Raw genomic sequence first — 15,359 nt, forward strand, 5'->3', positions numbered from 1 at the left:
GTATGTATGTATGTATGTATGTATGTATGTATGTATGTATGTATGTATGTATGTATGTATGTATGTATGTATGTATGTATGTATGTATGTATGTATGTATGTATGTATGTATGTATGTATGTATGTATGTATGTATGTATGTATGTATGTATGTATGTATGTATGTATGTATGTATGTATGTATGTATGTATGTATGTATGTATGTATGTATGTATGTATGTATGTATGTATGTATGTATGTATGTATGTATGTATGTATGTATGTATGTATGTATGTATGTATGTATGTATATGTGTGTGTGTGTGTATATATATATATGTGTGTGTGTGTGTGTGTTTTAAATCAATATATGTGCATATATTTATATAAATATAGATATTTTATATATTACTTTGTCCATGTATAAAGAATTAGTCTTTAAATTTACTTTATTATATTAATTTTATCGACAAGAAAATTTATTCGTCTCGGAGCTCCTCTTATCTTTCTCTTATTCTCTTTTTCTAATATTAAAATATCACTTCTACGAAAGAAACATTCTAGGCACGTTATAAATGAATGTTCATGTAATATGTCTGGAACAATTCAGACATCATTCTAATTTATCGTTTAGCCTCTATTATCCCTTCTCTTCCGCGATTTTTTTTATCGTCTTTAATTCCGCGAGCAGTGCACAATTTGCTAAATCATTCTTACACAATATTGGACCATCCCATTCGAGCGATAGTACATAATATTGTGTATGTGTGGTGTATGTATATATTAAGTTAGTGTATGTTCAAGTAGATATAAAAATCGCAGCACGTGCTATTCACGAAGCAGTTGCACGACTTGCAGCTTGCAGGCAGTTGCAAGCACAGTATTAGACAGCGTGATGTAACAGTATGATATAATTAATCGGGACCAAAATATATCCATTCGCATTTATTGTCTCATCATTGAAATATGGACGCCGCAAAGAAATTTGATAATCCAAACCCACGCACGTCCGCAAATCCAATCAGTAAATTGTTTTTCTGGTAAGTCGAAAAAGAAACAATAATATTTGCGTGCCGCAATTAAATTAATTAAATCAACCACATGATGTGTCTAATGTCTAATGCACAAATATATATTGCGTTCGTATAGAGAAATTTATGATACTTGATGATGTTTTAAAATTATGATAAAACATGACACAAAAAGAGCAACAATCAATTGTGCAATTGTTAGAAGTGATACGCACCATAGTAATGTAAATGTTTAAAGCTTGTATATTTTAATCACTTTGAGTTACGGCGCCCTTCGATCGAAAATTATCAGCTGAGCGTAGAATATATATACATATATACATATCTCACCTTGCAGCATTTGCAAACGATATGCAATGTACATACATACATACGTGTATATATGTTGTACATACCACTCATGGTTCGCAAACGAGAAGCTATTTTTCCAAAATATACACATTCATGTTGCAGCTCTAAGGAATTAAATTATGAGAGATTAATAGATAAGATCATATTAGATAGCATCAAGTTAAGAATAGCTCTTTAACAAATGTTTATTAGGATTTTATCTGTTTTATTTTATAGAGATATTATCTCTATTCAAATAATAAAATATCAAGATAGAAATATAAAGAGCAAAAAATTTTATAAAATAAAGTCTATGAGATATGAGAGAAATGACAAAAGAAACAGATTCATGACAGATTCTGTCATCAAAACTCTCTATTTTTTATTTTTACAAATTGTTAGCATAATATGTCAATTTAATTCAAATGCAACTGATACCACTACTGTAACTTCTTTGTGTTTAAATTTCTGTTGGCAAATCACTTTTGAGATATTTTACATAATTAAAGTAGTAATTGTATTAAGTAACAGGACGCTTATCTTGATTTACTTGTAGTATACATATATTATCTTTCTACTCTTGACTGTGAGTTGTGTGTGCTTTTCACACTGATATATAATTCCATTGATAGTGTAACTACTAATTAGCATAATTATTGATAATGTACTGTATTGCTATTGTATTCACAAAATGCTTATACATGCGTATATAGTTTTTTCATTCGTATATGGATATTACCCACACGATACACTGTAATACTGTAATTATAATATTCGTGAAATTCTAATATATATGCTTTATCATAAATTACATGTTTTTATTTTATTAATCAAATGCATTCTCTTGTTTTAAACTTATTTTGTGATTTGTTATGTTATATTTAAGGTGGATAGTAGGATTATTTTGGTATGGAAAGGATCATGACTTGGAGATGAAAAATGTATACAACACACTGCCTGCTGATATGAGTGAGCTTTTGGGAAACAGACTAGAACAGTAAGGAATTATTTTATTAAAATAAATTTATATATATTATGATTGTACACACACATACACATTCATCTATGTGTGATAAATTTAATAAATTATTGCTAAAATTAATATTTCTTAGTATTATTGTCATTTTTTCTTATATAAATGGATGCTTATAGATATTGGAAAAAAGAAATACACACAGCTGCGAAGAATGGTAGAAAACCTAAATTTTTGACTGCTATAAGGCAGACATTTATGTGGTCTTTTCTTTATTATGGAGGATGGATTTTATTTATGACCTCTGTTTTAAGGTATTATAATAATTATAATGTCTTATTAATATGTCTGTTATGAGTATTATAATAATTAAAATGTCTAACTGTGTATTATACTATATATATTTACTATTGAAAATATTTCTTCATAGAGTCATGCAACCATATTTGTTGGGTCTGCTCATTTGGCATTTTGATCCACGAGCAACATCTACTCAGGAAGAGGCATATCTCTATGCATCTGGTGTAATAATCATAGGAATAATAGCAATGTTAATCAACCATCATTCATTTATAGGTTTAACAGAGATTGGAATGCGAGTGAGAATAGCAAGTTCCTCTCTTGTATACAGAAAAGTAATCTAATTAACAAATTAAAATTAAGGTTTTTTTTCATTGTGTTTTTGTGTTATTCTACAAGGATCTTGTATAATAATATACTTTTTTCTTTTTTTTTTCTTTAGATATTACGTTTAGCAAAATCTTCTACTACTACTCCAGGACAGATCATTAATCTATTATCAAATGATATGTCAAGATTTGATCAGCTATTTACATTTTTACATTACATTTGGATTATGCCTGTACAAGGTGCGGTAATTACATTTTTGATATGGCGAAACGTCGGCATTGCTTCATTGGCCGGCATATTTCTGATAACGATTCAAACTATTCCACTTCAAGGTAATAAAATTCAAAGTATAAAATTATTAAAAATAACATGTATACCTAATATATAAAGTTTATGTACTTTGCAGGATATATAAGTAAGTGGACTTCAAAATTGCGTTTAAAAAGTGCAGTGAGAACTGACGAGAGAGTTCGTTTGATGTCTGAAATAATCAGTGGTGTACAAGTTATCAAAATGTACACTTGGGAAAAACCATTTGAAGAACTAGTTAATTGCATGAGAAAGTTTGTATATATATTTTTTGGTTTCGTTATCATTACAGAGAAATTTAATTTAACAAATTTAACAAGCGCATGATTTTATACCTAGATATGAAATCGATGTTCTCACATTAATGTCATACCTAAGAGGTTTCACTTTGGCCACGTTTGTTTTCACGGAAAGAACAACATTATATTTCACTATTATGGCTTATGTATTATTTGGATATTCGATATCTGCTGATAAAGTATTTTCAATGGCGCAATACTTTAACATTCTTCAGCTTACTATGGCAATATTATATCCTCTAGCTGTAGCAGCTGTTGCTGAAACAGCTGTGTCTATAAAAAGAATCGAAGTAAGATAAACTTACCACAAATTATTATAAAACTATTATTTATTAAATCAAACACATTTCATGAATCTATCATCATTTTCTTTAATTGTATGTGTCATAAATATTATATATTTCAATGTACAAATATTACCTGCCAATATTATCTTTGAAATAGTTATTTTGTAGCACAATTATATTTCTAGATAAGAATGTTTCAATATTTCTATATTTATCTTAATATATGTAACAAGACATAAATTATTAACATTAATAGATAATAATGTTATCAACAGAACTTCCTTTTATTAAATGAAAACGTTTCATTAGTACAATCATTGTCAGTTAATGGAATGAGTATCTTAATGAAAAACGTTAATGCTTCATGGACAACGACCGCAATTGTGAATACATTACATAATATTAACATTCAAATTAAAACTGGGAAACTTTATGTTATTGTTGGTTCTATAGGCGCAGGAAAGGTATATATTTTCTGTATATAATTTTTTTATATTATATATATATATATATATATATATATATAATATAAAAAAATTTTTAACATTTATTTGGGGAAAAAAAACGATTTTACCTAATTTTCAGAGTTCTCTCCTACAAGCGATTTTAGGCGAACTGAAACCATTGCATGGTCAGATACATATAAATGGCAAAATATCGTATGTTAGTCAAGAACCATGGTTGTTTGCAGGCACAATACGAAATAATATTTTATTTGGTCAACCTTACGATAAAGATAAATATCAAACAGTTGTAAAGGTATGTGCTCTTGCAAGAGATTTTGAGCAACTTCCATATGGTGATAAGACCTTGGTCAGTGATAGAGGTACGGTGCTTAGCGGCGGACAACGTGCAAGAATTAATTTAGCAAGGTAAATTTGCATATACTTATGAATGACATGTTTCATATTATTCTAATAAAATCTCTATTCTTGTAGAGCCGTTTATAGAGACGCTGATATTTACCTTTTTGATGATCCCTTATCAGCTGTTGATACTAATGTTAGCAAACATTTGTTTGACGAATGCATAAATAATTACTTACAAAATAAAACGAGAATTCTTGTGACTCATCAATTACAATACTTGAAACAGTGCGATTATATTATTATTCTGAATAATGTATGTATAAAAATATTACTTTATATATACATATGTTATGTACATACACATATATACATTATTACATTTAATGTAACTATTATAAATACTAGACTTTGAATAGACTTTGTTATTTTTTTAAAAAAGGGTCAAATTGAGAATGAAGGCACATTTAAGACTCTTCAAGAAGAAAATGCAAACTTTTTGGAAATCTTATCAAGAAATGAAGAAATTAACGAAGAAAGGAGAGAATCATTAAAAATTGACACAAATCTTACACCTGAAATAACACAAAATAATGCTAATAATGATGAGGTAGACGAGATCGAACCTGAAGAAATTGAAGAACTTTTAGCCAAAGGAAGTTTATCAAAATCGCTTTACTGGAAATATATTCGTAGCGGCGCGTCAATCATCATGATCGTTATCTTTCTATTTTGCATGATTTTGGGACAAATTGGAAGTAGCGGTTGTGACTATTGGGTTGGTTATTGGTAAGTTTCTCCGAAGAGAGAAATCTATCCTATTCTTACGCGGATGAAAATGAATTTTATAACACAGGACGAAACAGGAAGAAATGCGTATTAAGGCTACCCGCGACCAGCAATATAGTACAGCGAATAATTTTACAATTTCATCTTTTATACCGAAATCTATTAGACAAATAGACAATATCTCAGAGACAAATAATGAATTCACTCAAGTTTCCATAACCACAGAGTATTGGAAGGATCAATCCAATGATACTGCATTGCCACAAAATTTTACTTCCAATAATACTGTTAGTACTTCACTCATCTTTTTATGATATAATCACTATTGCAACGTTCATAAATCTCTTTTGCTACTTCACTTAGGCCATTATAGATAAAGATGCTCATTATATTGACACAAATACAGCCTTATGGATTTACGGAGGTTTTATCATCATCAGCGTTATAATGACAACGTGTCGGAATCTGATCTTTTATAAAATATGTATGAACGCTAGCAAAAATTTGCATAACTTTATGTTTTCGTGCTTACTCAAGGCGCCCATGTCATTTTTTAATAACAATCCGTCAGGTAAGCGCATTTAATCTATGATTATCACTGACGTCAGTATGCAACGATACAAATCTCATTTCTTTAGGTCGAATTTTGAATCGTTTCTCGAAGGATATTGGTGCTGTGGATGAAATTTTGCCTAGGACCATGATAGAGGCCCTTCAAATTTTCATAGTAATGATTGGAATTATAATACAAGTACTTATTATCAATTGGTGGATCTTATTTCCTACAATCATTATGAGTGTTTTGTACAATGAGATAAGAAAGTTTTACATTTCGACAGCACAGACTATAAAACGATTAGAGGGAAATGGTAAGAGCTTTTTTTCTTCTTTGGAAAAATACAAAATTACATTTTTTTATATTTTCTAAATTAATATTTGTTTAATTGAATTTTCAGCCAAGAGCCCCGTTTTTTCGCATGTCAACTCTACATTGTCGGGTCTAATGACAATACGTTCTGCTGGTGCTCAGGAAATGGTTCGCAAGCAATTCGACGAACACCAGGATTTACACACTAGTACTTACTCGTTAATTATCGCAACTGGTACAATGTTCGGTTTTGCGCTAGATGTAATCACTATTGGTTTCATTGCCGTCGTTACATTTAGCTTTGTCGCGTTCGACGACGGTAAATCTTTGTCGCAATTACTAATCAATGCATGTATTCAATAATGTAATAATATTTACGGATTAAATTTTTTGCTTTTCTCTCTTTCAGGAAATACCTTCGCTGGGAATGTCGGTTTAGCTATTTCACAAGTGCTCATTTTATGCGGTATGATGCAATATGGAATACGTCAAACGGCCGAAACGATCACGCAAATGACAAGCGTGGAAAGAATATTCCAATTCACTGAGCTCGAGCAAGAGGGCCCATTTGAAAGTAATCCCACGGATAAACCATCAAGTAATTGGCCCACCAAGGGAGAGATTAAATTCAATTGTGTTTCTCTTCGATATGCCGAATCAGAGCCACCCGTTCTTAAATCTTTAAATTTCGTCATAGAACCGGGCATGAAAGTAATCACACAATTATTTATATTGAATCAAATATTGTTATAAAAACAGTAATCGTACTTTTTATAAGTGTGTGTTATGTCAAATAATTTTTTAAATAATTTGTTAAAAATATTTAGATTGGAATAGTGGGTCGCACTGGAGCTGGGAAATCTTCTTTAATCTCCGCTTTGTTCCACATGACGAAATTCGACGGCGCTATTTTCATCGATAACGTTGACACGAAGAAAGTCGGTCTTCATGATTTGAGAGACAAAATCTCCATAATACCGCAGGAACCAATGTTATTCTCTGCTACGCTAAGAGATAATCTCGATCCCTTTCATAAATTTCATGATGCCGATTTATGGAATGCTTTGGAAGAGGTGGAACTGAAGAAAGCAATGGCTTCTTTGGACCATTGCATTGAACAGAACGGCGGTAACTTAAGCGCAGGACAACGACAATTAATTTGTCTGGCGCGTGCTATTTTACAAAATAATAGAATTCTTGTGCTCGATGAAGCTACCGCGAATGTCGATCCTACGACGGACGCACTTATACAAACTACGATCCGAAAGAAGTTTAAAACCTGCACGGTATTAACAATAGCGCATAGATTGAATACAATAATGGATAGCGATAAAGTACTAGTAATGGATCATGGTCAAATGCTAGAATTTGATCACCCATATGTTCTGTTACAAAATGAAAAGAGTCACTTTAGTGCTATGGTACAAGAAACTGGAAAATCGATGACCGAACAACTTAAACAATGCGCTAAAAAGGTAAATTAATTGCTATATATCGCTCTATTATAATCGTAATTGATTAATATAATTAAAAAGATAAATTAATATACGATATTTCATTTACAGGCTCATGAGGAACAGCATAATAAATTCGCATAATTTCTACAAGATTCTTCAATTTCTTTTTTATCTAAAACAGAGGAAATTTACTTATCTTCTTTTGTACTTAGTTTTTTGACCCAAGATTTTTAATTTCTTTATTTTATAATTTGTTAGAGATAATAATTTAATAAATCCATTTTAATATATTTAATCATTTTATATACATATATATATCTGTACTTCTTTTTTTTATACATATTGATATATAATCTAAAAGTGATATATTTCTATGAAAGAGAAGTGCACTTATCATTTCTTCTTATCCCCCTTTCCTTCTTACAAATTTTAATTAAAATTTCCCTGCTTTAAAATTTTTATCACACATTACATAATATCTTGTCAAAATAAATATAGGAAAAGATCTCGACAATGTTGATATCATTTTTTAATTATTTAAATACTGCAAGAATCTAGAGTCTAAATTCTTTCTTAACAATAGTACTGCCATTATAGTATGATTATATCTGGAATTATATCGATAGGAATGAAATAATTTTTAATAAGAATTATTTCATCTTTTAGTACAATAACTTTATAGTGTTAAATGATTATACTAAAGTTTAATTAGGAAACAAAAAAAGTAGTACACATTTCTTATATTTTATATATTCTTTGTATATACTTTTGTATGCTCTTATATCTCTTGATAATCAAGTGTATACTCATGTATATCATGACAATAAAGTATAAAAAACATATATGTATATTGAAATTTTATATATATATTGAATAAAAGTATATATTCTCTATAAGAAAGAGAGACATTGCAACCTTTGTCTTTTAACTTTGTTTGATTGTATCGATTTAAAAATATCAAATCAACTGTACCGCACCAGACTTAACTAAGTGCGCTATAGCGCTGTATTGAATAATATGCTGTGAACCTTCCTCAAAGTCTATCTCCTCATTCAGCGTGCCAGGTACAACTACACCCGTTACTCTCTGATTGGCACGCAGGAATACATGTGCTTGTACATTGGGTTTAACGGTAAACTTATTTACCTCGAATTGCTGAAAGTTGGACGGCATGTGCTGTAACGCTACTGTCTTGAAGAGCGTCTCCAAATTGGCCAGATATTCTTTGGCAAAACGCAGCTCGTCCGGCGTCAGATAGGGTTCCTCATCCGGATTCCTGTTCTCTTCCTCCGATAAGATGTGAATCGTATATCGTTCGATTTTCTCCAAGCGTGTTCGCAAATAACTGCTGATTACATATCTGATCCGATCAAGCTCCATCCGATGGACCAGCGCACGTAGATCATTTTTATCTAACCTCTTGACGTTCTCCTCCATGTGCGCGATCTGCTGCAACATACAATCCACCAGGTCGGATTGATGCGGCAAAATCTCCGGCGCGAATGTCTCGTTCATCCAGGCATTCTCGATTTCTTGGAGTGCCGTTTGTGCCGTCAGCTCTGCCTCCCCATTGTCATCCAATAAACTCTCATCCTCGAGACTCTCTTCCATGGTTACAAATATTAACGCTACCGGTTAAAAATAATTTATTTCGTTAGAGAATTATATGTACACACTTAATATATTAATTTTCTTCGAAACTTATTTCTCGTATAAATCATTACGTTACTACCATTGATTCATCACACGCGACATAAAACGCGCCAACTGCTAAATTCTCGAGCCATTTTGAATATAATCTTCGAATTTCCCACGATATCACGTGGATTATTCAAATCTAAAACTCGCGATTACCGTTACTTTTGTGTTCGAATCGATTACGAGTTTGAATTTAATTACGTACGTTGCTGGAATAATAAGAGATAAACTTTTCTTTGTGTATATATATTATTTCTAAATAAAATAATCTCCATGTATGTACATACATATATATCACAGCTCCGAAACTAAAACAATGATTTATAATTAAGACAATTATTCGTTATATCCAGATTTCTTCGATAATTAAAAAAATTTATTGAGAATTTATTATGATGGAATTTTTATCCATTTTTGTCTATTGTGGTCAATCGATCAAAGATGCAGCAGGTGCAAATCTTCTATTTTCGTATTGCATCCTTGTAAGGTTTCTGTGTACGACACTCCAGGTACTCTCAAGGTATTCCCAAATCCTGTGTAATTTAATAGAGAACTTCTTAAGATTGTTTAGCGACTTAGAAAAAGGCGCTCGATATAGTACAACAAAAATCGTAAGTTCGCGATGCGTATTTAAGCGCGGCTCGCAGTCACGGCAGACCTTGAGCCGCATCTCCGATGAAGTGAACCGAACAGGGAACTCTTCCTGCGAGTTTCACGGAAAAAAATATTATCGGGAACGACTGGCAATAACAATTCAGCGATAACAATAGCGATTCAGCGTTTGGATTATTTCGTTCACCACGACGATTTTTTCCAAATAAAACGCAAACACAGGTGAGTCGCATAGCGTCAATTTATGTTCACGCACATTCGGATCATATTTCTATTTCTCGTCTATATTAGTATGTGATTATCTATATTTAAAAAATTTAAAAAGTCTCTCTCTCAGACTTTATATTTCCGAAAAGACTCTCTCTCAGACTTTATATTATATTAGATAGCTTTGTTATTCACTTGTTAAATATTATATATCTCAAGAACAATTAATCGATATTAAGAAATTTTTCACGCAGTTGACCATGATGTCTATCGCATCCGGGCCGAGCCATGCCGCCTACACATGGGCGACGCAAGGAGGCGGATTTGGTAACCAAACAGTAGTGGACAAAGTGCCACCAGAGATGCTCCATATGGTCGACGCTCACTGGTACCAATTTCCACCGATGAACCCTCTGTGGCACGCGCTCCTCGGCTTCATCATCGGTATCCTCGGCGTGATATCTGTTATCGGTAACGGCATGGTGATATACATATTCACCACTACCAAGAGCCTCCGTACTCCAAGCAATTTGCTCGTCGTCAATCTCGCCATCTCCGACTTTCTTATGATGCTATGCATGTCTCCGGCTATGGTGTGTTCTGAAACGTTTCCGCAAATAAAATATCCAGAGGAGAAAGAGCGTGATTTACTAAATCGTTTAATTAACAAATTGGGCGCAGGTGATCAATTGCTATTACGAGACGTGGGTGTTAGGACCCTTGTTCTGTGAACTATACGGTTTGGCGGGTTCCCTGTTCGGATGTGGCTCCATATGGACGATGACGATGATTGCATTCGACAGGTACAACGTAATCGTCAAAGGCTTATCTGCCAAGCCAATGACTATAAACGGCGCCCTCATTCGCATACTTGGCATCTGGTTATTTACACTGGCTTGGACAATCGCACCTATGTTTGGATGGAACCGGTATGTCGGACAAAAAATCCTAAAATAATATTATATATTATTTAAAAATATGTTATATAAATTATCAGCAATAATTGTATTGATATTCATCTTTTACAGCTACGTGCCCGAAGGCAACATGACTGCTTGTGGTACCGACTATTTGACCAAAGACCTGTTCTCCAGATCGTATATCTTGATCTACAGCATATTTGTCTATTTTACGCCATTGTTCCTCATCATTTACAGTTACTTCTTCATCATTCAGGCCGTCGCCGCACACGAGAAGAATATGCGCGAACAAGCGAAAAAGATGAACGTCGCTTCTTTGCGATCGGCCGAGAACCAGAGCACCAGCGCTGAATGTAAACTTGCGAAGGCAAGTGTCCCTTTCCACGCGCTCAATCCGTTAATTTTCATCTATGCGCTATCGCTTTAACAAATAATAATATATTAATAATTATACAGGTAGCTCTGATGACCATTTCTCTATGGTTTATGGCGTGGACTCCATACCTGGTTATCAATTACTCAGGTATCTTTGAAACAACCAAGATCAGCCCGCTCTTCACGATTTGGGGTTCTCTCTTTGCAAAAGCCAATGCCGTGTACAATCCCATCGTATATGGTATTAGGTAAAGTTGACGTGATTTTAGTTCCTGAAGAAATTAGATAAATTATTTCATACTTTTACACTAATCTTTTCTCTGTGTGATTTTAGTCATCCCAAGTACCGAGCTGCTCTCTTTCAGAAATTTCCGTCCTTGGCGTGTACCACTGAACCGACTGGTGCGGATACAATGTCCACGACTACCACAGTTACGGAAGGGAATGAAAAACCTGCCGCATAAAATAACGACGCTATATATATATCAATCTTTCTTCTCTTGATAATGTAATAGATTTTTGCTAAATTCGCATAAGGCCATTAGAAATAGTATCTCATCACATCTCATCACAAAGAAATCGTACCACAACAAGCATGGATTGTAAATAACTGCAATAACCAATATAACTACATCAGAAATATGTGATCGGTGAGAGTGCATTTGATACTACATGTCACGCAAGAGAAACGTCATGCGATTAATCGCGGTTCGAACGCAACCACCTAACGGAGTCAAGACGGAGTTTGTAAAAAAAAACTTTAATATCGAAAAAATCGAGGGCTAGAACAACGCAAATTATTGGAGTCTATGATACATTATACGATTCGACTGCACCACGATGCGAATTTTGTGTCTCATAGTGAAATTTATAAATTCTGTCATTTCTTTAAAGCAAAAAAAATGAAATATATAATCATTTTGGAATTAGCAAACATATCGCTGTATCGCTAAGAATGTTATATCACCATGAGATATACATCGTGTCTGTAATTAATTTTATAGAACTAAATAAATTCTGCAGGGGCAATTATATATATACGGCAATTTTAATTAAACATTTCGAAAATTTTAAAGATCCTAAATATTTACGTCTATAATATCCTAAATATCTATAATACTTTTTTGTTATTTGTTATTGTTTTTTGCAATACTATAATTGGTATTAAGTACTTTCTATCACTTTTATATTTCTATAAAAAAAATGAAATTCAAAAAATAAAAACTTGTGATACAATATATCATAAAGTATTGGGTACGTTCAAGTGAAACATGAATTGAGATTTTTATAGAATAATGATCTTGATTCACGTGTTTCAATTGAACATACTTAATGTAATAAGTTAGACCACTCGAAATGCCATAAATGTAACTTTTTTGCATAACCGGATATCTATAACAACTGAATATACTGAAACTTTATAAATTTTCTTCATTTCTTAGAAACATTTATCACACAATATATTTAATATTGTTAATTTGTCGACTTGTGTCCCAGAGAAATATATAACTTTTATATTATATCAGAATATTTAAAATTAAAGATATAATTTATCGCACAAAATTATGCTGTTGTTACTGTAGATGTCGTTTCCGCGGTTTTCGCAGTTGTAGACGAATCCTCAATCGAACCACATACACAGAACGGTAATTTTTCTCTTAACGCTGCTCTATACTTTGGATGACTGCATATCGCATAAAACAAATATGTATAAACATTAATTGCATGTGTCTTATTTATAAACATAACTTTTTTTACCTAATTCCATAAACAATCGGATTATATATAGCGTTCGCCTTTGCAAAAAGAGATTCCCAAATGGTGCAAAGAGGACTAATACTAGCATCACCAAAGATACCTGTATAATTAATGATTAAATATGGTGTCCACGCCAAAAACCATAAAGAAATAGTCATCAGAGCCACCTGCAATTAATAAGATATATAGATACACAGATGTCTATATATTAAAATGTCTGTGTATGGATGTCAATCCTAATTTTTTTTAATACACACACACACACACACACACACACACACATATATATAAAGAATATATATATACTTTTGCCAGTTTTGCTTCTGCACTGATATTTTGATTATCTCCAGATCTCAGAGATTGAACATTCATTTTTTTCGTCTGTTCCCTCATTGATTTTTCATGAGCAGCTACTGCCTGTCACATACACATTTCAAAGATAAATATATTTACAGAAATCAAATTTCTTTAAGAATGCAATCTACACAGATACGTGCTTACCGAAAAGATGAAGTAATAGCTGTAAATTATAGTAAGAAGCGGCGTGTAATATACAAATATCGAATATACCAGAATATATGATTTAGAGCTCCAATCCTTGGTAAGATAATCGGTACCACAGGCAGTCATGTTGCCTTCTGGCACATACCTAATTGTCATGTTAAAGAAATTTTCTTTAAAGCAATATATCTTTTTTTTTTCTTATTATTTTAATATTACCTGTTCCATCCTATCATCGGCATTATTGTCCATAATACAGCAAAGAGCCAGATTAACAAAATTTCGAGTAGCACTTCCTTAATAGTGAGCGGTTTTGCCGCCATACCCTGGAAGCATATTTATTAATTTTCACAATTCTACATATATTTATTGTATTAATAAAAAGAGAAGCATATTACGTACCTTCACTATAACATTATATCGATCAAAAGCAATAGCAGTCATAATCCATATTGAGGAACATCCGCATAAAGAGCCAACCATGGCATATATGTCGCACATTAATGGTCCTTGATGATGTAAAATAATTTATATATTAGAGTTGTATTAAAAATTTTATACAAAAAATGCAACGTTAATGTAATGAAAAAAAAAAAGCTAGTAAACAACAAACATATTTCGTTTTCTATTATACTTAATATCCAGGTCTCATAATAGCAGTTGATTACCGTAGAAGGTGACATAAACATCATCATGATGAAATCAGAGAAAACCAGATTTACCACCAGAAAATTGCTCGGCTTCCTTAGGGAGGATGTCATCAAGAACACATACACTACAACACTATTTCCAATCCACCCCATAAGTCCAAGTACAATCATCACCAGGCCTAGAATTTTATGCCATATTGAATCCATTGGTGGAAATTGGTACCTGCATAATAGTTTAAACATCTCGATGAGTTTCTCTATCTTTGCAAAGACGAACAGTACAAGAATATAAAAAAATCAGAAGTAACCAATGCGGATCAATCAAATGTAGCATTTCTGGAGGCACTTTATCCACAACAGTTTGATTGTTGAAACCCATGATCTGTCGCATCGCGTAGGGCCCATGTGTTGTTGTTAATATATTAGCAAATGTTGTAGTGGAGATATCAGGTAAAATGATTGAAGTTAGATTTTTAGCACCTACTGTAACGAAGGACTCCATTTTCTGTAAAAGATTATTGAAAAACAGTTAGTAACAATTGAAAAAGTATGAAAAAAAAGCAAATATTTTTTCAGCATTGAAAAAAGCAAATATATATACCTTTTAATCACTGAAATGTTTGAAAATACAACCAAATTTGTTAGATCTTCTAAGTTTGAAGCAACTGAAAACTTCAATTTATAAAACATCAATATTCTACTCTAATAAGAAATAGCCTATATAATGGTACACTGTATCTCATCGATAAGCAGTACGAGTACGAGAGGAGAACGCATTTTTTATATACTACCCTTACCGATATAGAAATCCAATAAAATTATCCAATTATATATATAAATGCACTCAACTACAAATCCTCGAAGACTATAATAATATA

At 32.2% G+C, this 15,359-nt stretch overlaps 4 protein-coding genes across 5 annotated transcripts; 2 read left to right on the top strand and 2 right to left on the bottom strand.

The window, feature by feature from the left end:
* Positions 1 to 757: 757 nt before the first annotated feature.
* On the top strand, positions 758 to 8,050 carry LOC145963281 (ATP-binding cassette sub-family C member 4). The gene is made up of 18 exons (XM_083085031.1): positions 758 to 1,021; positions 2,229 to 2,339; positions 2,495 to 2,629; positions 2,746 to 2,950; positions 3,058 to 3,277; positions 3,352 to 3,508; positions 3,594 to 3,843; positions 4,116 to 4,304; positions 4,426 to 4,712; positions 4,779 to 4,962; positions 5,089 to 5,435; positions 5,503 to 5,722; positions 5,799 to 6,006; positions 6,074 to 6,304; positions 6,392 to 6,622; positions 6,713 to 7,014; positions 7,131 to 7,778; positions 7,869 to 8,050. Exons 1-18 carry the CDS (start codon positions 948 to 950, stop codon positions 7,899 to 7,901), a joined length of 4,032 nt encoding a protein of 1,343 aa, XP_082941157.1. The 5' UTR covers positions 758 to 947; the 3' UTR covers positions 7,902 to 8,050.
* Positions 6,292 to 10,870, bottom strand: Sld5 (DNA replication complex GINS protein SLD5). Of its 2 annotated transcripts, XM_083085068.1 has the most exons (3): positions 9,493 to 10,870; positions 8,907 to 9,388; positions 6,292 to 7,932 (listed from the first exon to the last, which is right to left on the bottom strand). In XM_083085068.1, the coding sequence occupies exons 2-3, from the start codon at positions 9,369 to 9,371 to the stop codon at positions 7,831 to 7,833; spliced, it is 567 nt and encodes a 188-aa protein (XP_082941194.1). In that variant the 5' UTR covers positions 9,372 to 9,388; positions 9,493 to 10,870; the 3' UTR covers positions 6,292 to 7,830. The 2 variants fall into 2 exon arrangements, with proteins under 2 accessions (XP_082941194.1, XP_082941193.1); XM_083085067.1 differs by having other exon boundaries at positions 6,292 to 9,388.
* Lop1 (long wavelength sensitive opsin 1) lies at positions 10,106 to 12,606 on the top strand. The gene is made up of 6 exons (XM_083085064.1): positions 10,106 to 10,292; positions 10,532 to 10,870; positions 10,959 to 11,206; positions 11,306 to 11,568; positions 11,658 to 11,820; positions 11,907 to 12,606. The coding sequence occupies exons 2-6, from the start codon at positions 10,538 to 10,540 to the stop codon at positions 12,034 to 12,036; spliced, it is 1,137 nt and encodes a 378-aa protein (XP_082941190.1). The 5' UTR covers positions 10,106 to 10,292; positions 10,532 to 10,537; the 3' UTR covers positions 12,037 to 12,606.
* On the bottom strand, positions 11,087 to 15,339 carry Lop2 (long wavelength sensitive opsin 2). The gene is made up of 10 exons (XM_083085071.1): positions 15,083 to 15,339; positions 14,790 to 14,986; positions 14,466 to 14,704; positions 14,234 to 14,340; positions 14,051 to 14,157; positions 13,832 to 13,979; positions 13,637 to 13,747; positions 13,331 to 13,497; positions 11,702 to 13,256; positions 11,087 to 11,618 (listed from the first exon to the last, which is right to left on the bottom strand). The coding sequence occupies exons 2-9, from the start codon at positions 14,981 to 14,983 to the stop codon at positions 13,136 to 13,138; spliced, it is 1,194 nt and encodes a 397-aa protein (XP_082941197.1). The 5' UTR covers positions 14,984 to 14,986; positions 15,083 to 15,339; the 3' UTR covers positions 11,087 to 11,618; positions 11,702 to 13,135.
* Positions 15,340 to 15,359: the final 20 nt, after the last annotated feature.

The sequence above is a fragment of the Camponotus vicinus genome, unplaced genomic scaffold (assembly GCF_025532165.1).
Source record: "Camponotus vicinus isolate PSW18456_S1 unplaced genomic scaffold, iyCamVici1.0 SCAF_12, whole genome shotgun sequence".
Classification (NCBI taxonomy): domain Eukaryota; kingdom Metazoa; phylum Arthropoda; class Insecta; order Hymenoptera; family Formicidae; genus Camponotus; species Camponotus vicinus.